The sequence below is a fragment of the Apteryx mantelli genome, chromosome 5, assembly GCF_036417845.1.
Source record: "Apteryx mantelli isolate bAptMan1 chromosome 5, bAptMan1.hap1, whole genome shotgun sequence".
Classification (NCBI taxonomy): Eukaryota; Metazoa; Chordata; class Aves; order Apterygiformes; family Apterygidae; genus Apteryx; species Apteryx mantelli.
Genome location: NC_089982.1, coordinates 2,326,358 through 2,348,470, shown reverse-complemented (window position 1 = coordinate 2,348,470; position 22,113 = coordinate 2,326,358). Strand labels below are relative to the sequence as shown.

General features: G+C 47.5%; 1 protein-coding gene across 4 annotated transcripts in view; it reads right to left on the bottom strand.

Moving 5' to 3' along the window:
- Nucleotides 1–22,113, bottom strand: part of ADGRL3 (adhesion G protein-coupled receptor L3) — a 421,071-nt gene that overhangs the window by 97,071 nt on the left and 301,887 nt on the right. For all 4 annotated transcript variants that reach the window (XM_067297303.1, XM_067297300.1, XM_067297302.1 and 1 more), the window contains 2 exons: nt 2,196–2,501; nt 255–358 (listed from right to left, as the gene is read on the bottom strand). In XM_067297303.1, coding sequence (XP_067153404.1) covers nt 255–358; nt 2,196–2,501 — 410 coding nt within the window. The remainder of the gene's footprint in view (nt 1–254; nt 359–2,195; nt 2,502–22,113) is intronic.

The following is a 22,113-nucleotide window of genomic DNA, read 5'->3' as shown; positions in this document are numbered from 1 at the left end:
TTCTTGCCACAGACGAGCAATGTCATCCATTCTGGTTTAGCTCCCCTCTCCAGACCTTTGCCTCTCCCCCACCCTCTTTGCCCTAATTTCCATAGGATTTTTACAGCCTTGCTCTCTCCTCACAACTACTCGTGGCTCATGCCTAGGAGTTGGCACAGCCACTGCGACTGCTGGTCACTTTGGAAAACAACCAGGGAACGGAGGCAAAGGCCGTGCGCAGGCACAGTGCGGTCAACGCGTGGGAAGGGCTTTACCTTCTGCGTGATGTGGTTGATCCAGGGAGAAGAGCAGTTGCTGAGGTCCGGTCCTTGGGGGTCCCAGATCCCGTCGGGCGTGAGGCACCGGAAAGTCGCGACACCTGCAAAGGGGAAAGCTGCTGCGTTCAGTGCTGCCGGCTGCGTTTCCCCATCGGGACCCAGGCTCACAGGCTTTGTTTCACCAGGCCTGAGACCTCGTGCAAAGCCTGGTAGCTCATTGGTGTTCAGGAGCTCAGGAGGACACTTCTGACTCATCTCAGTGTCCTAATCTCCCACGACCTTAGCGCTTAGGGGCTTTAAGGCATAACAGACCCACGAGGGCAGGGACATTATCTCCATTTCACTAGCCGGAGACTACGGAGACACCCAACAGGATTTGCCCAAGGCCAGGCAGGACGGCTGCTAAGGAGCAAGAAATTGAAGCTGGATCTTGCAAGCCAGGCCAGCACCCAAGGCCACTTTGCCTGCTCTGTCCCACCGATGGCGCGCCAGGATCCGACCCCAACTTCCTCGTCCCCTGCTGCTTTATGGAGATTTTACTCCTTTGAATAATATACTGCAGCTTTTAATGAATCCCACGAATCCCAGAATCCCAGAAATTAGAGATGGGGAAGGCTTATCACCTGCTCCAGACCATCCCCCGCCAACAGGGCTTTTTTTCCCTGCAGTATTTTCACCCAGTCAAGTTTCCCGTAACTCATGCAACAGGACACTCCGCTTCCCTGCAGGGATGCTCCAGGCTCATAGTCCTTGCATGTGGAAAATGCTTCCCTGCCTCCAGCCGTGATTTGCCTTTGCATTATTTCTTTTCCTTCTCATCGATTCAGTTCAGACTCTCCTCTCTCTGGGAACTATACGACAGGCTTTTTGCACACTTAATTTTATCAAGTAGGGCTGAGAAAGATAGGGAAAAATATTCTTTATCTACTCTCACCGCTCACTTCTTCCCATTCCCCTCATACTTCACATACATTTTACCAGGCTGACCTCACTGAATTCGGGAGAGAGTCAGAATTGGGATTCACAAATGCAAATGGCTCCCCCGGGCAGCGGAGCGGAGAATTAATAGAGAGTCTCCTCCGCAAGCCAGATCCCTCCAGCCTCTACTTCTCAGGCAATTTCCCCCACCTTCTGCACCAGGACTAGCTTGAAAAATAAATACTTTCTACAAATCGCATTTGTTAACATACAGTCAAGTAAACCGCATGCCAAAATCCATTACTCGCTCCACCATGTTTTAGTTTGGACAGAAACTTTCAGAAGCAACCTTTTGGAAACAAGCAACTGGGGGGAAGAGCGGAAGAAAAGAAGCAAAATCCAATCAACAGTAGACCACTGGGAAAGATTTGGCCTTGTTCTTCCCCCTGCTTTCCTCGTTGGTCATGTTGGATGCTGGCTGCAGTTTGGAAAAATCACATGCGCAGGTTCAGGAGCCTGAGCTGGGAATACCCGCATTCGGAAGCACTGGCCATAGCCTTTGAAATGCAAACAGCAAAGCAGGAAGCGCTGTCAAAACGCAGGTTTTGTTGATTTTCTTTCCCCCCCCCCCAAACAAGCAAAACTTCAGGCATCAACCCATCAGTCACTCAGCCTGGAGACTACAATTACAGGCAGAGCAGGGATAATATAAAATTTGCAGAGGAAAGGTCTCTTCTGGCTATTGGTGCTCAATGCCACAAGGTGGTAAGTGGTCTCCTCTCTCATGGCTGGAGCTTGGGCCGCCCAAGACCCTGCACAAGGTGCTCAGCATCCTTAGGTTTGGGTCCTTGGTGCAGCTGTGCTTTCCAAGGCCGCCTGCCATACTTCACTGGGGTAACATACGGGTGCCAAAAGGCATCAGCGCGCTCCACCGATGAGAACGCAGATGCCCAAGGGGCCCATGTTCAAGCCGGTCACCTACAGAAGTGGCTCACCTCGTCCCACCATCCCTCAACTCACCGATGGAGCCCATGGGACAAGGCTGCTTGGCCACCTGGCCCTGCCGGGTCCGAGACCACATAATGTCGCGGGCTTCCACGGGGTCGCAGCTCTCGGCCCCAGCCGGCGGGAGCTGGGAGGAGGCCGGCGGCGGATGCGTGGTCACCTCGTCGGGGACGTCGGCCATGGGCGACGGCGTGCTGGTGCTCCTGTTCCTCCTGCCCGCGGCCGAGGCAGTGGTGGGCCGGCTGGTGCTGCTGGTGGCCGCCCGCACCGTGGTGCTGCTGGGGGTGCTTCCCAGGCCCAGTGCTCCTGACGGTGACGCTCCTGAAACGAGGCGAGAGTGGATTAGAGAGAGGAAGGAAAAAAAAGGGGGCGGGTGCTGCTTTTAAGGTGTGCACGGAGTGATGGTTTCCCAGGAAAATCTGCAAGAGCCAAGTCACAGTGGCTGCAGACGAATGAAGACGCAACGAGAGCCGTAAGAGCACGCGTCCTCCTCATCTGCTATCGCTCGCTGGCCCCAATGCCGCTCCGGTGCACGGGCACCTCTATATACCACGTCTTAAATTCCCATGCCCCGAGTTCCCTAACACCCACTGCCACCTCTTCCAGCATCCCAAAATCCTCCCTTAAAATCAGAGCAGCTCCATGTCCAGCGACATGGATAAGAGTTCGTTCATTAAAGACAGCCATGTGGGAACTCCAGGCTAGCCAGAAATTAAAATTAAACGTCAGAATCGCCCTGCTGCCCAGAGGAACAACCTCAAACCACCCAGCAGGCTTAGCCTGTAAGCTCCAGAGAGCAGAGACTATCATCTCTTCTAGGTCTGGTGAAGCAGACCACGCTCGCTATTAGCGCGGTATTAGTTATTAATGTATAATGATATTGCTGTCACTGGAGTTCAGGTAAACGCTCACCCAAGTCAAACCCATTGAAATTACATAGGTGCTTGCCTTCACTGTAGAATAGCAGTTTTTCTGTCCTGATTTTTTTTTTGGTAATTTAAAAAATGCCCCTGGTGCCAAGCCCATGGCACTGTGAGCAATTCTCCCACCCCAGAGTAATCAATAACACAGCAGTCGAGGCACACGCTCTCGCTGGTTTTAGCCAGTTTCTTTACAAGCCTGAGAAACCCTCAAACTTCCAAACTAAGTCAGAACCTTCATAAACATCATTTTCCAAGGGATCGGTATTTTTGAGCAAGAAAACGTTGCATTTAAAAATCCCAGCTCTATGATCCCTCAGAAAACTAGATTATATTCTCTCTCTGGCCTTCACAAAAAAGAGCTATTGTACAATATGCGTTAAACCTCCTGACCAAGGTCACACGGGGAACCCAAAATCAGGTCTCCCGAGTCCTGGGCCAACAGGCAGATGATGAACCAGTGGATAGCGGAGATTTTTTGGATGCACTGTACTTTTTTTTGAGCAACAATATATAAGATGCTTTTGCAGCAATTGCTTGCTCTTCCCATTTCTCTGGTTAATTTAATTGCTTTGCAGCTCTGCCTGCACACTTTACGCTATGGGTTTTCCTATTTTTTAATTTCCAGATAGGCATTTCACTCCGATCCACCAGAAGGCCTTGCTGGTCAGCAATGTCCACAGGGGCTTTACCCTGCTTGGCCCTCTCCTGCCAGCTCCCCACCACGGCGGGTCAGCACAGGAGCCTGTGGTTTATGCATATGCGCACACAAACATACGGGGAGCACTCAGAGTTTTGAAAAATGTAGACGTTTCAGCAATCACCCTGCTCGCTGATCAGATTTTCCAGCCTTCTCGTGCCACCTCGCTTTCACTATGAGTCCTGGGTTTGAACGGATTCCAAAAAATACACAGCAAAATCCTGCAGACATTGATGGTTTTCTTCTAGTTGCTGTTCAAAGCCGTGCTAAATCACCAAGCAGGACGTGATTTCCAACTGACGTGACTGGGAGGCTTAAAATTTGGAGAGAACTTCAGCAAGTTTTACCTGTTTTCACTACAGCAGGTCTTGCCGTGAGTACGTATTTCATTCCTTCCCAATAATGATGATCAGCTCAATAGCTACGACCTGCAGAAATTCTCCCATTGCTGTATGTAATAACGACTTACTTTCCGTTTGCAAAATGACCGATGCCGTGCACGACAGATGCAGAGGTACCAAGTAGATATAGTGGATACAGGTTCAAAGGAAAAATTGGCACATCACCCTTAAAATCATCATCGTACAGTCATTTGTGAGCACATATGGATAAGGAGGAGATTTCAAGCAGCCAGCAGAGAAAAGTAACTAGCTCAAACTTAAAAAGAAAGACAACAATTCCCGTAACAGGTCCTGAAAATGGGTCGCAACCGTCCCTATTCAGCCAACAGAAGAGGTGGGCTGATTTGCAAAACTGCTGAGCACCCAAGGAGCACCCAAGGAGCTCCCACTGATCTGCGTGCCCGGGGGGTGCATTTTTGAGCCTCGCTTTTCATTGACAATCATTAAATACCCTGAGGCACGGTGTTTTTGGAATACCTCTGGCAAGTTGACTGTATCAGCTGTGCACAAGGCATTTATGGGCATTTTCCCGTAACCAGACAGTAGGAGTTATTTGATCTTTCAAAAACCCTTTGGCATCAGTGCCAAAATCTGTACGAAGCCTCGTCTTCTAACTTTTGCCTTTTTTTAACGGCTCCATCATTTACACAGAGCAGCTTACAATAAGTCTCAAAAGAACGGACTTGAAGTTGCCTGAGAGCAAGATGGATGGGATAGCACCGAATTAAGTTCAAAAGCTCTGGTTATTCAACGAGTCAGCTTGATAACGAGCTCCAGCGGCCATCAGCACCATGCTAACAGCGCCAAATTTCACCGGCCACAGGCAGCACCCGCTGCAGATCTTGCTCACCCAACTACGTGCTTTAAGACCAAGTTAACTGGTTAGGAGAAAAAGAAGGCAGCATCAGGATCATTTACATATAAATGATGCTCGGATCCAAGCAAAACCACAAACAGACTGCAACCTGTGCAAAACCACCGAAGTCCTACAGCACAGGACTTCTTCTCGGTGCCCTTAGACATGGGAGATGGCTTTTCTGGATGACTCTGGCTAATGTTTTTCTATCGCAATTGTATTCACAATTATTTACGTGTGTTGGTGCCACGTTTGGACAAATATAGCGCTGCCTACTTCTGAGAGGCTGCGAGAAACACAAAACCTGAAGGTCTCTCCCACCCTCCCTGCTAATTTTGCCCTTTTCCTATTTGGCAAATACGGCCTTTGCTTACAGCATTCCTTTTTTTTCCCCATTTCTTCTTCTATTGACCGATGGTACACGTTGTATTTACATAGTGATAAGAAGGTTTAGACAAGTCTTGAAAGAAGAAACACACAAACCCCCCAAACCTAATGTGGTTGGAAGATTATATTTAAAAAGAGAGATCACAGCTGCTTTTCTCTTGCCTGTCACCTAAACACATCCCATGGGAATTAGTTTTCTACAGGCATTCTCTAACCCGTTTCAGAATATTTTCTGAAACTCACTAGAAAAGAATAATTATTTTAAAATGAATACATTCCCATTTGCTTTTTCTTTTTCGTGGCTTTCCTCCCAACGTCCTTTATGTCGACGGAAAAGGAACGCCGAAGCCCAGGAGCACCTAGGTCGAGCCTTGCATACGCCCTGCCATTCCTAGGAGTTGTAGGAGCACGTCTCTAGCAAACCAGTTGTTGGCCCACCGCTGGGTTGCAACGTTATGCTAAGCCCACACCACAAAAGACTCACCCTGCAGAACCATCTCATGTCAGGTGTCCACCAGAAAACCAAAGAGCGCGTGCCGGTGCCACCCAGGAGCTGTGGCACAGAGAACCAACAAGGTGAGATGAGCTCCCAAATTACGTACACCTCCTTTCATGCATTTGAAGGAAACTGTGATTTTTTTTTTTTTTTTTTTTTTTTTTTTTTTTTTACTGCAGATGAGGGCCTAGGAGGCCTCACACCAAACATCTGAACAGGCCTCCGCTGTACGGACGCGGGCTGTGATTTGTGGAAGCCGTGCCAGAATCGTATGTGAATGTGAAAGTTCCCACCGTGCTTTTGGACGCGTTGTTTTTTTTTTTTCTTCTTGTTAGATCTTTATCGACCGAGACTGACAAAGTGCTCGCAAAAACCATTAATGGGAAAAAAGATTAGATATGCAATAGCCCCACTGCGTTCAACGCAACCATGCTGTCTTCAACACAGCTGTATGTAGTCCTGGACCCCCCAAAAGCCATATGAGATACAAATGCAGTCTTTTAGATACGCAGCTCTTCCCCCTTTCCTCCCCTTACCTAAAGTCTGAGACAGAGGGGGAGGTGGTTGCATCTGGGAGAAGAAAGATCCATTTCCCTTGTGGACCGGTGTCAAGTGGAAAAATCCCTTCTGGAAGGCTACGAAAGCCCTACGTGGTGGGGGATCGTGCATTTGTGCCCAAGGCCACCCTGCCCACGTGCAAATATTCTGCCAAGCCTGGATGGACGTTGCGATGAATCCAAGCCAGATGTCAAGCGAGTCCCACGTACTAGGGAGAAACTTAGTGCTGTGGTCCAAGATACGGTGCAAACTCAGCTGTTTTATTGCGCTTCAAGCTGGAATCACTTAACACAAAGTTTTTTTTCCTCCAAACCTTTGTTTGAGCATTTTAAATTAACCCTAAAGACAGAGAACGAGAGCTCAAGTGCGTGAAATCATCGTAACAGGCTGAAGTCCAGTTAATCCGCCCAAACTCTTCCTTTCTCACTGCACCACAAACCTCAGCAAGACAATCAGGACATTCAAAGCAGCAATTGCACAGGGCCAATTTCCGAACTATGCCTACCAAAGCCATCTGGAATAAAAACTTAACATTTCTAACCACAAACACTTTCAAAACTTAACATTTCCAACCACAATCATTACATGGATCCTACTGAAAGGTCAAGCTTTGCCAAAAACATTCTAGCCATTACTGTGAACTTCCACGTTTTCCTTAGAAAACCTGGAAAACCTTCAAAAAAAGACGAACCCCAACTGGCCGCCTGGTTGTTTTTTTGGTGAAATATCAACATTTATGCTTTTGTAAGGTTTTTTAATGTGTGTGTGAGTGCTTAATATTTTTCTGGCCCCAGCAGCTCTTCCTATCAGGTCCTCAATTTAGTTGTCACTTGAGTTAAAGAAGCTCCTTTTTTCTCTCTGAGGAGCTTATCTTCTCCAAGAAGTCACCGAATCCTACTTAAAATGTGACCATGGTCCACTTCTATCCATCTACAGCTGCAAAGGACATTGCCTAAAATCTTGCCTCCATTTTCCTACCCAGGACCTCTGCTCAGTTCACCTTCCTGAACCTCTCGTGCCCTTCAGCACCCATCCAACCAGAGTCACGTTAATGCCATACGGTTATTGTTGGCCTTCTGCAACTTATCCTGAACATTTGGGCAGCAATTTACCTGGACCGCCACGTATAAGCAACAAAAATATAGCATTTCTTCAACATCATGCTGTAATGCTTTTAGAAACACAGATGAACTATGCCCATAGGAGCCCTGGTAAACAGGAAAAAATCACAGAAGAGCTGATCTAATAGACAGTACATCAGGATTTATTGTAAATGGACTAATCTAATAGGTTTGAGAGTTCAGTTCAAGAGCCATTTTTAGGCAATCTAGCTTTAAATCGCTCTAGTTCTCAAAAATACTGTCAGATGTGGCTGCATTTAGTTTGAATTTATGTACGTTTGACATATAAAGCCTGACTACTCTTTTTTTTTTTTTTTTTTTAATCCACATGTTATTTCACACAGGCGGAAAAAAGCACGCAATCCCTTTTCCAGGGCACAACAGCTGCATATTATTACCGAACGTATGCCGTGAACTTCTAACCTCCTAAACAATCTCTGTCCCCTGGCGTGATTCGCATCCATCAGAGCCAGTGGAGCAGATCCTATGCACCGTCTTCCAACGCGAGCACTTCAAACTCTATTAAAGAGAAACCCAGTAGGAATTGCACCGTACCCCATTGCTATGGAAATCGCTTTGGATTTCAATAGCAGGTGCTGTCAGCTTTTCATTCAGACCATGTTAGAGTATAGACACATGAGCACTACGCGTACAGCTTCAAGAGATTTACTGCAGGCAGAGATTTTCGGGGCTGCTTGCGTTTTTTTTTAAATTAATTAAACCATGTGTATGCCATCTCCATGCACACAACTGAATTTCTATGCAGAACAAGCGCACGTATATGTAAGTAAGTGCTAAGAGGGAGAAACACCTTTTCCTGCCTGTTTGGCAACGGATGCAACTTCATGTAACGTGTATTCCCTGCCTTTTGCCTACATTTCTGCGTCTTTAATTGAGCACCACGCTCTCAACTTCCATGCGCTCTGCGGTGCTGGATGCATCCAGCCCTTCCCCAGCCGTTCTCCACCTCTGCATCTGCAATGAGTAGAAACAAGTTCAGGAGTCATAAAATGCCTACTAATTCCCTAGTGTTTTCTGACCTGCCGGATCATCCCGGCGAGCCCTTCCGGGGCCAAAGGTGGTCTCGGCAACATTGCCGCTTACTCCGCTACCCGAAATGTTTTTTCAGTGCAGGCTACAGGCACAACTCTAATAAGAGAAAACCATCATCTTCAAATAGTCCCTGCTCATCTGGGTGTGTAATATCTCCAATCTAGATGTTAGGCAGCACGATGGCCAATTGCATTCAGATAAATGCCCTGGACTCTTTTAAACATATCATAATCTGATTGCGAATGGCTGGATGGTTACTTTCCAATTTGCGAAATGGTTCAAAGGCCGTAAATAAAAAAGGAATTGGACAGCTTTCAAAAGTACAGATTAGAGTTTTCAATTCGCAGTGATTCGGTGCTCCCAAGCTACACTCCTGTGATCTTTGCATTAATATTTAAAACCTGAGTGTGTTGTGCCGCTATCTTGAAAAAGAGGGCACAATACAGTCAATCCCAAGGCCGCCAAGGCACAGGAACCCCGGCTCCGCCGCGTGCATGAGGCGCGTGGGTGGGAAACCTTCTGGCCCTGCTTCCTCCCGTCTGATCTGGCCGGTCGAAACCACACAGGTTGCTTTTCGCAAGCCCCCGTATTCACCAGGCAAAATGCTCCAAAAAGCTGTCTTTTCTCATCTTGCAAGTGTGCTCTCTGGCCCCTTGCTGGGAGCCCCGGTGCTGCTTGGAGACCTCCGCCATAAGCAGGTGCTCCTGAAGCCGGGGCAGATGCGGCTGCAGCCTCCCGGCCCCTTCTCGTTCTGCGTTGCGCCGCGTGGAGCAGCCCACCCGTTCCCCAAATTTGCCGGCGGTTCGGCTCCCCCCTCCGGGGTGACGGCTGGAGGGAAGGGAGGGAACAAGACTGCGTTGAACGGGAGACATCCTTCCCGAAAGCAAACTCTCAGAAGCTGGCAAAACTCCATTGCGAGAACATCAATATCCAGCTGCTTTAAGAAATAGAGCAGTTCCCCTGACAAACCCTAAAGCACTCCTTAGCTCCCCTCCAAAACTCGTTATTACTTACGCAGAAACGTCAATATTTTCTAAAGCTCTCCTCCAATAGCGGTCTCCACATTGGCTCAGGAGCTGCCGAAACAACGCTTAACCACAGCACTGGGGTCTAAATTGGTTTTATAGATATCTGATGTTCTGCAGAGGGCTTTAACAGTGAGACAGCCGCTAATATTATGAAAAACACATTTGCTTCGGCAGAGCGGATTCTTAACAAATAATTTAGGTACTCATGGTCACAACTCGGTCCGCCACCAAGTCCCTGCTGGTGGCCGAACAGGGCCCAGGGCCGGGGACGTTGCTGCAGCTAGTCGTCTCGGTTGAAAAGCAATAGCAGGGAGCTGAGAGGCAGTAAGGAACAGCATCCAAAATCATGGTAGAGGAGGCTTAACCCAACTTGTTTGACTCGTCGAGAGCTACCTGTTTTCACGCAGTTTCAAACTCTTATCCGGGGGTTGGTCACAAGATGACAATATAAGAACAAGGTGGAAAGACCACAACAACAAGGTGGAAAAACCTTCACACTGATTTCTAGCTTTACATCTGCCACCCTTCAGATTCTTCTTTTTAGCAGCTAGCTCAGACCAGCACATGGCATGGCAAGCATGAAGTTTTTCTCTTGCGACGAGGAAGAATACCCTGATGACCTTGCTGGACTTTGAATCGGGTCTGCAGAAAAGCGGGACAAAGCAAGTGAACGGTGGTGTTGCAAGGCCGTACGGTTTCAGCAGAAACCATGTACCTACCTCCTCAGGTTTGGCATCTGGTTTTGCACACATCCAGCTTAGGTGCCCTGGGGACTTAGTGGTCCAAACCAAATGCACAGAGGCACCAGGTGCTGGTGTGCCAGAACATCCATTTTTCCAAATTGTACTCTTGGCCTGGAAGACTAAACCCTGCCTGACCCATCCGGAGTACCAACAAGGGCTTTCTGCACCTTTCCTAACATTGTCACTAGAGAAGAAACTAGAAATTGATAAAGAAAAGCAGATAGCATGATACAGAAATAGCAAGAGTAAATTACATCCTTTAGATTTTTTTTTAAACTGTGTAATCTCATTGCCATTGCATAATATATACATCAATAAACTTAAGTACTGGATGTCACTGCACAGCAAAAACATGATATTTTGATCAAAAGAATCACGTCTCAAGCATGGAAAAAACCCAGATACATATATTCAACCTGTGGGAAAAAAAAGGCAAAAAGAGAGGAAAGAGAGAAGTCTGACCTGGTCCAGTGCACATACCTTAAAAATACAGCTACTGTCTAGATAAATGTGAATATATTGTTATGTGACCAACACGAAAATATTACAGAAAAGCAGGAAGGAGAGGGAGGGAAAAAGAAGCCAAGGGAGGCATGCAATCTGGATCAGATACGGCAGAGACTCTCCGTTCAGGTATTACTTTAAGTACAGCACAAAACTAGTGGTACAACACCGTGCTAAAGAGCGGCTGTGTGCTTCCAGCACACAGCCCAAACCTCATTCTGCAACTCTCCCAGGTAACATAAAATAAATGCACCAATCTACAGTGTGATTTTTTCCTCCCCTCTTCAATGTCAAATCTATTGAAAAGTTTTTGTTTTGTAAATATTTTACATCAAACGGTTTATTCCGTGCATTGGGACCTGCAACGCTTTTAGCCTTGAACCTTTCACATTCCATGCATGCGTCTAGAAGTCTCATCAATTTGTGGGCAAGTATATTAGTTTTTCTAGTCACTGCAATGCTTTATGGGTACTAAAACTTCAAAATCCCTAATATTTTACATTATCCAGGCAGAACTCTCATTTTATAACAATGCTAACCCAAAATCTAGCTCACTCATGTCATCAAAAGCAACTCTTCTTCCATTATCTTAAATGTAAATGAGAAAAAGCATGCGGCTGAAGCAGACAGAATAATTTATAATGAGAGGAAATCTGTCAGGCCAGGAATGCTAAAAACCAGAACACAATACTGAACTCATCTTGGAAATGAATGAAGCAACAGAGTTGCTAGTATGGCAGCCAGGCTTGGGATGGGAAAGGAGCAGATGGTCACCTGCAGCAGACCCTCATAGTTAGCAGTAAGCAAGCCAACAAATGTTTAAACCTTCAAATAAAATTTAGGCAAGGTTTGGGTTTTTTTTTTTTTTTTTTTTTAAAGGCTGGAGACTAACTGACCATTGCTCAGAGACACAGACTTGATTGGCGTGCCAACCTGGAATCGTTCGGCAAAACGTAAGGTACAAATAAGGGTAAATCACTGCAGCGGCAAATGGCTCTTGCGCTCTGTTCAGCTGCTGCACAATTTGTTCCTATAAAGAAAAAAAAAAGTAACTGTGCCTGAAGAGAGAGGTTTTGATTCAAGAATCTCAGATAGGCAGTGTACTGGATGAACAGGAAGAGGTACCACCACAAGCAATTAAATTTGGAGTGTTTTTTTGCAAGCGTTCCAACAATTTGCTCCCCTTTCCTTGAAGCGTTTCGTTGACACGGCGAAAGGTATAAACCTGTCCACGGATAAGCAGGAAATCTAGGATTGGAGGGCAGTGTGGATCCCAAAACCAGACAGATGGAGGAGAAGTGGGGCAAGCTCCACACCAAGCAAGCAATCCAACGTCCATACGTCTTCCTCTTCCAAAGAACATTGTCCATCATGTGATGGAAGGAGCTCTTCTCTCAAAGCAGGTTATCCCCCAGCTCCTTTTGCAGGGGAATCACCTTCTGAAACGCCTAATGCTAACACACGCTATTAGACTAAAGGGACCACTCTTCTGGTCTTCGCTGCCAAGCTCTACGTCCGCAGCACACTTCTGAGTACAACGTACAACTACCCAATCTTCTTGGCAACAGTCGCTTGTAGGAGGGCCTGGCCTACAGGAGGCTTCTTCCAAATTAAGCTGTTATTTTCCCTTATTAAACTTCATATTCGAGCTAAGACAGGGACACTGATTCAGTTAAACTGCTGCTGTCTCCAGCCCATGTTCAGAGCGAAGTGTGCAGAAATCTCTCAGACACGAGGATGCCTGGCCAAGCAGACTCCAGCGAAGCAACGTACTGTAACGAAGTGAGACGCAACTTCATTTAAGCAACGTGCATCATCTCCAGGTCCAGCATCATTTCCATGCTGCCCAGCTGAGATTTTGTCTTTGGAAATACCAATGTCCGCTTGCTGCTACTGGAAGGCAACTTCTTGGGGAAACTCCCCAGTGCACCCAAAAGCAAAAAACCTGGAAGGCTCCTCTTATTTTAAGTGGTGACCTGCTCCTCAGACGGCGCATCATCACAACAGCGTGCTGGCTGTATTGGTGCAAGGGAGAGGGAAGGCGTTGAGATAAGGAGAAAAACCAGTGCTCGGTCCAGCCAACTTTTAAACTTGAGTGAGCGCTCAAAGGATAACAAAACTGATTAAGCAACTTCAGCTGAATATGCTCTGATAGAAAGGAAATGTTAATGGTGTGCAAAGAAATCCAAATAAAACGCACAGGGAAAGAGCAGAAGCTAAAAACAGGTATTAGATTCCTTTTCTCTGCTGCTCTCTGAGCAAATATTGTTCAAGGATGTTGGACAATCTGTTTGCCAGTTGAAGCGTGCAAGACTCTGATAACAATATAACGGAAAATTATTTGTCTGTTCCTATCAAGCCGAGGCAAGTCCAAGCTGTGTTGTTTACCTAAATAAAAAAAAAAAATGTGGAAGAACTGACCCAGCTTGAGAGTGTGTTGAATAAGACGGGACAGTGCTGCGGGGTGAGGAAAAGAGTAAAATGAGCATGAAGCCAAAAATGTAAAACGAGAATGAAGCAAAGAGCCAGCAACAATTTCTTTCCTTATACAGTTAATATTAAGCTGGCCCTTTCCTGGTTGTTTTTTCCTTTTCATATCATGGAGGCATCTAAATATTAAAATCCAGCCCGGATGGATGAAAGCAGTCCAGACTAGCCAGAGTCACTGAACACTTTTTCCCAGGAACTCCGGTGAGACCATTGCTCTGCAGGGACCTTCTGCCAGCCCCGAGTAGGAAATGCTAACAGCGGCATTGCCGCGCAGAGGCTGGCCCTCCCAGGCGATAGGACATCTGCTGAAATTTCGGCCCAACGCTCAGTAAGCCCCCAGCTTCCCTCTTGCACACGCTTCTCCTCCTGCATGCTAAATAAAGGTTCATTCGTGTGCAACCCGAATTACACCTCTCCATGCATGTGACAGCGTTTTCGCTGCACAGGTGGGTCTCTTCACCGTGGTGCTGGCTCACCTCCACCGAAGAGCATCTTAAACTGCTATTTTTAGCTCTCTTCCTCATCTCGTGCCAGTTCCAAAGCTTATCACTGCGCATCTCACCTGCCATGGCTCCAAAACTGCTCTTACACCTTCCGCTCGAGTAACAAGCTGCTCCTGCCAGTTGTCTCTCTCTGTTGCTTTCCACTTGCTTTTTCCTTCCACAAGAGAGCTGCTACCTGCAAACACATCCCCACCCGGAGCTTTCCTCGGGCTCATGCCCACCTCTCAATTTCCTTAACGCCAGAACCTAGGGTAATCAAGGCCAACGATCTTGGATGCATCCTGGACCTTGACATCTGACCCAAAGAGCAAAGTCCAACAGCGGCAACTTCACAGCCTAGTGCAGGGCTTCAGTTGTCAAAGTTATCTTAAGGACCACCTCGGGCCGCGGGATGCTTCAGAGATGCAGGATGTTATCACTTAGGGTTATAAAACTCTCATTTAGGGCTATAAAATGGCTTTCCCTCCCCTTACGTGCTTCTGCGCAGGAGCGGGGAAGATACGAGGCCTTTCTGCCAAGGGCTGCAGATCCCCGATGCCTGCTTTGAAGTCTCGCAACAACCTTTTCTGCACTGCAGGTAGGGGCCTAATGGCCCAAAGAGTGCTCACCTGAGCACTGAAGGCAAATAAAGCTCATAACACCCCAGGCATTTATCAACAACTTTCTTTCTGAAGGATCCAGCACCGGAGCCTCCTGTGCAGCAGGATATAGAAGGGGGAGCCTTCTTCCCGGCCGACGTGCTTACATCCCGGTGGTGATATTTGCTGAATTACCACTTTCTCCTCCTTTGGAGAGCTGTAACCAGCAGGGTAGCGCTAAACTCCGCTTGCGAGGTGGAAACAGTGTTCGTTTCCTCACCCCCAAAACCACTGGCTGTGTTTCTGTGCCTATTTCTCTATTTGTACAAGCGCTTCTTCCTCCGCAAAACAAATTAACTGCATCGGATCAACCAGCCCGTGAAAAAAGGGAGGCAATAGAAGATTTGCACTTGAGACACCTGTTTCAATATAACTGGTATCCTTTACTAATGATTTTTTTTTTTTGAGAAGACAAGACAACATTGATACTTATAAAAACCTTTGCAATTTGAGCCCCTTTCAATAAGGTGCGCTCCGTCAAAACTCTAGGCAAAGACCTGCTTTTGCCAACACTAACTGAGCGTGTTGAGAAAAGCACATCATGAGACAGTCAATCTGCTAATAACCCACCTTGAAGCACCTTTCATAGGTGAGAATTTTATACACCAAAAAGTTGCAGCTGATGGATGACGATGCAAGTGATGTTTCAGGGACGTTTCCCACGATGCCCATCTTTCCCTGCCGCGCTGCCATGCAGCAAGACGGGAGCACAGCAAAGCCCTGCTTAAACCCTCCTTGTAAAAAGGCACCCGCATTTTTTTTTTTCTTTGAAATATATATTTGTTTCACATTGTTACCTGGCGGCCAAGGTTGGGTGAGCTGTGGCAGACACGCAGCTGACACGCGGCGGTGGCACAAATGACGTTAGGCAATGCTTTTGTGAAAATGGCACATCATTTGGGCTTCGCAGGCTTCCTTTTCCCTTACTTTCTGCACATTGTTATTGTCCCATAGGAAACAAAAAATGCAAACGCAATGAATAGGACACTTAGGTCAAGACTCTCCTAAGCAGGATCCCAGCGCTAGTCTCCAAACAAGCGGCATGATTTTTAAAAGTACTACGAAAGCAACATCTCCCGTTGACTTCAAAAAGCACCACCTTGCGTTCAGCCCTTTTGAGTATCAGGTTATTTAGGTGGTCTCAGTCTTGTTTTCCCTTTGGATTGCCCTTGGCCATGAGTCCAGTCTAACATGCAAGGTCAGATTTGAAAAAACTGAAAGAATAAGGTGCCCATTTCCCTCGAGCTCCTTGCGTCACACCTGAAATACTGGTAAATCACAAACACCCACTTCACGCATCCACACGACATTACATTTTAGGGCACTCGCCTCTAAACCAGGTTGTGTCTCTAGAGGTGTTCCTCTCCCTCGACTTTAGAGGGAAGCCAGGTGAATAGTTTAGCCCATGCATCTGACTTTAAATAGCTCAAGTTAGCTGAAATGACTCCCACTGCTTGCTACTGCTGTACACGTATGATTTCTCTGCGTCGGCCGGACAAAATTAGCAGCAGGACCAATCTTCATGATGGTCAGGTTAGATTAGCACTTGTGCTTAGAGTAGCGTCTAAGCGCTGAGGAACATCTGCTTAAGATTTGCTGTGGAGCAACTGCAGAGAGTCGGCGCTGCCCTAGTTCTCCCCGCTCGGTTGGCAAGGAGCCCTGCAACAGCCTACGTGGACCTTCTGCCTCCCGTGCCACCGGTAAAGCTTCAAATCGATTGCCTCGGGGGGTTGACAAATGTCCTTTATTTTCAGCTCTTTAACAAGTTTCACCGCTGGAAATATTATTTCTATCCATGTATTTCTGAACTGCGTTGTATAACGCGCTCCAGAAATCATCAGAAACTGCAGCGGGAGACGGACCACTAATGGGTTTTGCATCAGAACGGAGAGATCTATACTTTTGCAAGTGCTTTGATTTGCTTTAGTTCTATAAAAAGGCTATGGGTTTTAATAATAAGTGACATACCTTAAAAACCATACTAAATTTGTTAACCTGGTATTGCAGATTCAGGGCTGCAGGTAGTCCCCAATGCAGTAAGCCTTGGCTTAAGGTTATTTAAGCTGGCACTTAAGAGCACAGCGTGAGCTAAAATGCTTTCCCAGTCAAAGGCCCAAAACTTTTAAACCCTCATTCGCTCACATCCTCCCTAGAAGACGAGAAAAGCCAGATCAGCACCAAAAGAGGAGGCAGGATTAACGCAGGGATCCGGCATCTCCTCCGAGCAGCTCCTACCTAGCGATGGAGACCTGCTGAGCCCGGCCTGGACTAAGGAGGAGGAGAGCACATGAAACGTGTTTTGCTGTTAACCAGAGAACAAATGAAATCATCTAGGAGGGACCAAGCGGTGCAAGGAGGGAAGGGCGATCCCAGTCTATCTGCGCTGGCCATCAGCTCATTCCCAGCAAGGGCTCCATCAGCCTTAATCTCCCGCACAACCTCCCCCAAACACACTTTCATTCGAGAAAGGCTTAAGGCGAGATTTACATTTTTCCACACAGACTCCTGCCGCAGATGCTTGTGTGTGTAGGAACATGACAGACGCTAAGTCGTAAAGCGGTTATATTTAAACGCAGGTAGGAGTTTTCCTTGAAAATGCCTTGTACCATTCTAAATTTCAGTTCCGTTCCCATTTGTCTAAAAGCAGCAGCGGCAAAGGTTGCAGTGCCACAAATAGAGATCAAGAGGCAGGGAAGACGCAACAGAAGGAGAAAAAAATAGGCTCTGGGTGAATAAGGACCCTGTTTCTGAATAAATGTCCTCAAGACGAGGCAAAATCTGTGATGAAAAGCGAAGATTTATAAAACATAGCTAATTTGCTAAATTGCCTCAGAACAGAATGTTTTTTTGAAGATTTCCATGGAGATACAAGTGTTCCTCAAATAAAATACTCTAGAAGCCAATAATATAGTACTTGCTGCTCCTGCACTTCTCAAAGACACACGGCACTTCTTGACCTGCGCTGGTGTTCCAGGTGCTGGAGGTGCCGATTCAATATTTTGGCTGTTTGGTTAGAAGAGAACTGTGTCCAGTTATTGCCATTTTCAGGTTTTCAATTTTTCTTTCAGCTGCCAGCAAATTTTCAAGCATATTATGTGCTGCAGATCTTGTGGTTTGGACTTCCTCCAGCACTTCACTAACATCTGCCAAATTCCTGTTAAATCCAACGCCGGTTGATGAGCACTTTCCGATGGTGTGAAACTTAATGCAAGTAACTAGTGGAAGCTGGGGAGCAATTAAATTTTAATCAGAGATGAGTTTAGTTTTAGGCATTGTGAGTTATCTCTAGTGTCTAAATAGCTAATATATATAATAAGCCTCTTCTCCCCTCGTAATCAACCGCAGAAAGGGAGAAAAGCAACGGCTTAAAAAGCCCTGCTTCCCATAAAAGCCACCCACCGTATTAATAACCTTTCTCTCTGACACACCATCTGTATCCCAAATTGCTCCGAGCTGTTTTCCGTGTGGACCGAAGTGTCCCAAATCATGTTCCCACTGGGATCACCAGCTCAGCATTGCCTGGCTGCAGCTCTCCCGGCAGCAGCATCCCCTCCGCCGGCTGCCTCTCCACCTGGCTCTGCTCTCCAATCCTCCTTAGGAGCAAGGCTAACGCTTCCTTTGGAAATGATTTTTTTAAGCTCTTTTTTTATTAGGAAGGCTCTACAGACACCCTTATCTCAGTGGCGGATGGTTCGCTTGACCCGCTGCTGCCAGGTATCTTTTTGCTCCTTCCTCCAGCCACATCCGGTGCAGCAGGACAACCCTCCATCACGTCCCTTCTCCCCACCGGCTCTAAATTAACATCTGACTCTCACAGATCTGCTGCCAATCCCTTGTGATGGGTTGATTAATCCACAACCCTTCCCCGCCCTCCTAAATGTGCAAAACGCGGCTGGTGACTTCGCGTAAAATAAATCAAGCTTTTCCTTTTCCCAGTGAGTGGCAGATGCACGTCATAGTCCCTTTGCTGCTCTGCCGCGTTAGGCTCGAAGCGTTCCCACCGCTCTTCCGAGTTCAAACATCTCCCACCGTCACGCCGGAGAGTATTTTTGCATGTACCCCGGCAGGACGGACATAGCAAGTAGCAACTCCCAGGCTGCTCTTAACTGCAAAGGTCCCCCAAAACACAACAGTTGGCGGCTGAGGTCTGGGAACCCTTTGCAGAGTAAGGGCAAAGAGTCCTGCAAAAGACAATTTTGGGGAAGAAACCTCTGTTTGGAGGCAGCAACGCGATCGGAGCGGGGCTCAAAACACAGCAGTGGGCTCCCTTGCCTCAGAAAAACGTATAGGGAGCGGAAGAGATGACGGAAGCTGGGTGGGTTTTTTTTATGTCTTTGCAAGTGAAAATATCCCAAACACCCTCAGCATGTGCAGCTTGTGGAAGTCGGAGGAACAGCTGCCTGGAGCTGAACACTAATTCATCCATTTTGCTCTCTGTTAATGAACAAGAACAATGGAAAATCAGTAGATGCAGAAAAAACCCACGATTTTTAAGGATTTACAGACTGATTTTCTGTACCTCATCTAGTCATTTTCTGCCTGGGCAAAGTGAAGGCACAGTTGGTGCAAAATACTACTGAATTATCCTAGTGATATTTTTACCCTCCATTTTCACTGGTGCAGCAAATGGCTACAATCGTCAAAGGGAAAAGAAAATCTCTCTTTCAGCAGAGAAAAGGAGCATTCAGCAAAACTAAAAATGAAACGAATTTATTATCCTCACTGCTATCTCCAGTTCGGATAATCTAGAGGGATACGTACAACATTGAGTCGTGTAATGTATACTTCCCTCCATATTTCCTGTTCTGCCCCCGATTTTGGCCATTAAAAGCGGTATGCGACCACCAGTATCTCTTTAGAGGAAGGCAGGAGGAGCATCAGTCCGAGTCGCAATTCTGTGCCGGAACGGCTGGTTTCTCTCACGTTTTTCACCCTGGAAGAACGGTGCCCCGCTCCACATTTCTCTTGGTACACTACAGCTTTCAGCTCAAACTCAGCCGGATTAGTGATGGACCACTCTGGGCACAAGGAGAAGACCGAACATACCACCTTCTCCCTCGTGCAACCTCTCCTTGATCCTAGATATATTTTTTTCCCCCCAAAACCACTGCATGGAGTAAGAGAAACATCTTCATAAAATGCGTGCGCGGCACACCCACCCACCCCTCCAAGAACAACCACGCAATCCCCTGCCGAAACTGCTGATGGAGTATAAGCGGACAAAACCTTCACTATATAAGACGAGCAAATCCCACCGCTCTCTCCAGGTGAAGTTAGCTACGGCTATATTTGGCACCTAGAATGCCATGAATATCATGGCAATCATTCCCCAAAACCATGGCAACCAGCAAAGGCGAGCAACACAACTCTGTTTGTTTTTTTTTTATAATAGTTCTTCAAACGGTTGAGATGCCTGCTTTGGTTTTTAAGCCGAAAGCGTGGCGGGTGGGAGGCTCGAACCTAGCGCGCGGCCACTCGCACCCGCTTCCCGCCTCGTGATACCCACCACCTCCTGCCACTTCGCAGCCCCGCGTGCTAAAAACCAAGACAGCCGCGCCGAGGTCCGACCCGAAGAGAAGCCCGTCTCCTTCTGCTTGGCAACTTCAAGGCAACCTTCATCTCGCTGTGGACAAAACTAAGCCCAGTAAAACCAATTTCCTCCCTGACGTTATTCAAACGGGACCACAATCAAATAGAGTGGAAAGCCGAGTGAGAAACCCAAGCAGTAAAGCACTTGCATAGATGAAGGCTGAAAAGCTCCACAGATTTCCGTTCTTCCCACTAATGAAGGATGGGCTGTAGCATATTACGACCGGCACTCCATAAAACTCTGAAGTCCAACTTTTAGCTCTACTCATCTTTTTAAGTGGATCATGCACTATACGCCCTTCAACAGTTTAAATCCCACTATCTTCCTCCCCACTAAAAGTTCCCTTTTTTAGCTTTTTTTAGCTCATTTCTTCACCTATGCAGGTTTTGGCCGACTGCCCACAAAAGTCTTGCCCTGTCCCCTGAGGCTACAAGACGGCAGCAGGGGAGATTCCCGCTAAATCCTTGCTGAGCTGACAGCGACTTGCAGCCCCCCAACTCCAAACCCTCCCATCTAGCGTGCTGTCACCAAAACGTCCACTGGCAACCAGCAGCCCCGACACGGCTTTAGGAGGAAAAAGAGCACGTGAGCATATGCATCTGTGCGATCTGGATGCAGGGACGCAGGTTCAAGCACAGCTCTAAGCAGCCGATCAGATTTGCGGCGGCAGCCGGCGAGGCAGGGAGAAGCAGTGGCTGCACTACCACCCCGAGGACACGCGGAGCAGAGGCAGCCCCGCGTCTCGGCCCTGCTTGCAAATCGCTCTGAACGTTTCCCTTTTTTCCCCCCCCCTCTCTCCTTTTCCCTTTCCTCCTTCTCGCTGCCCGAACAAACGATAACTCGGTGGAGATCAGAGCACAAGGGGGAGATCAAAGAGCGCAGGTAGCGAGATCGTTATGCATCCCAGCTGGGGCAAGAGTTTAAGCCTCCGGAGCGTCCTTGCCAAGTTATTTTAGCGTTACGCCAAGAGCGCTGTGCCCCGTGATGCTGCCTGGCATAGGAACTGTTGCGAGGCAAAGCAGTGAGGTTTCCCGGGCCCTAGGAGCCGTGTCAGGCTGCAGGAGCCACCAACCACGCAGGCATCCAGTTAATTCAAGTGCAATTGCAGGCAATAGAAGCTGCTTGTTACTTACATCTCTACGGCGTAGGAGTCGGGGAGATGCCGCTTTATGGCCTGGGGGCCTCTTTGGGCAGAAGGATTCAGGTTTTGCTGCATGTTCAAGTAATGACTTGGAGGCTGAGGCTCCCACCACAGGTTAAAGCTCTCATGCCCTGGCAGTACCAAGGTTTCCAGCACAGACCACCTCTCCCCTATGTCTGCACCACTCTGGGGGTGGTCAGCACGTCAGCGGTGAGGCTCTACCTGGAGGATATGTTAGGGCTGGAAGGGTGGATCGGATAGATGGCCTAGAAAGACCACCACATCCTCAACGGGATTTGGTTCCGGACAAAATCCAAGACTAGAGCTCAGGCTCTTCACTAGTGGCCCCTTCTGCTCTGTTTTTTTCCAGCAAGCCCAGCCCCAAGATGGTCACGGCTGGAAGGGAAGCCTAAGAAGTCTCACCCTCTTATTCTCTTTTCTAGACATCTGCCATGGATCAGGGCTGGAGACAGGACACCAGGCTAGACAGATGTTTGGTCTTATCCAATCCTGCCATCCTTAGACCCATGTTAAAGTAGGAAGGTGCCCAATGGTGGATCCGCTTCAAACACCAGACAGCAAGAGACTAAAGCTCAACCCCTTCACAAGACACAGTGACCAAGTGCCCAGAGCTGAAAGCCATTTTCTGAAACTTCTGGATGCAATCTTTCCTCACCCTGCAGGGATCAAAGCTCCCCTGATCTCTGCGCCATGTAGCAGACTTGAGGCAGGTATCGGACAAATTTTTTTTTGACCTGGTACTACTACTATACATCCATTCAATCAAAGGCCACTTGAACCTAC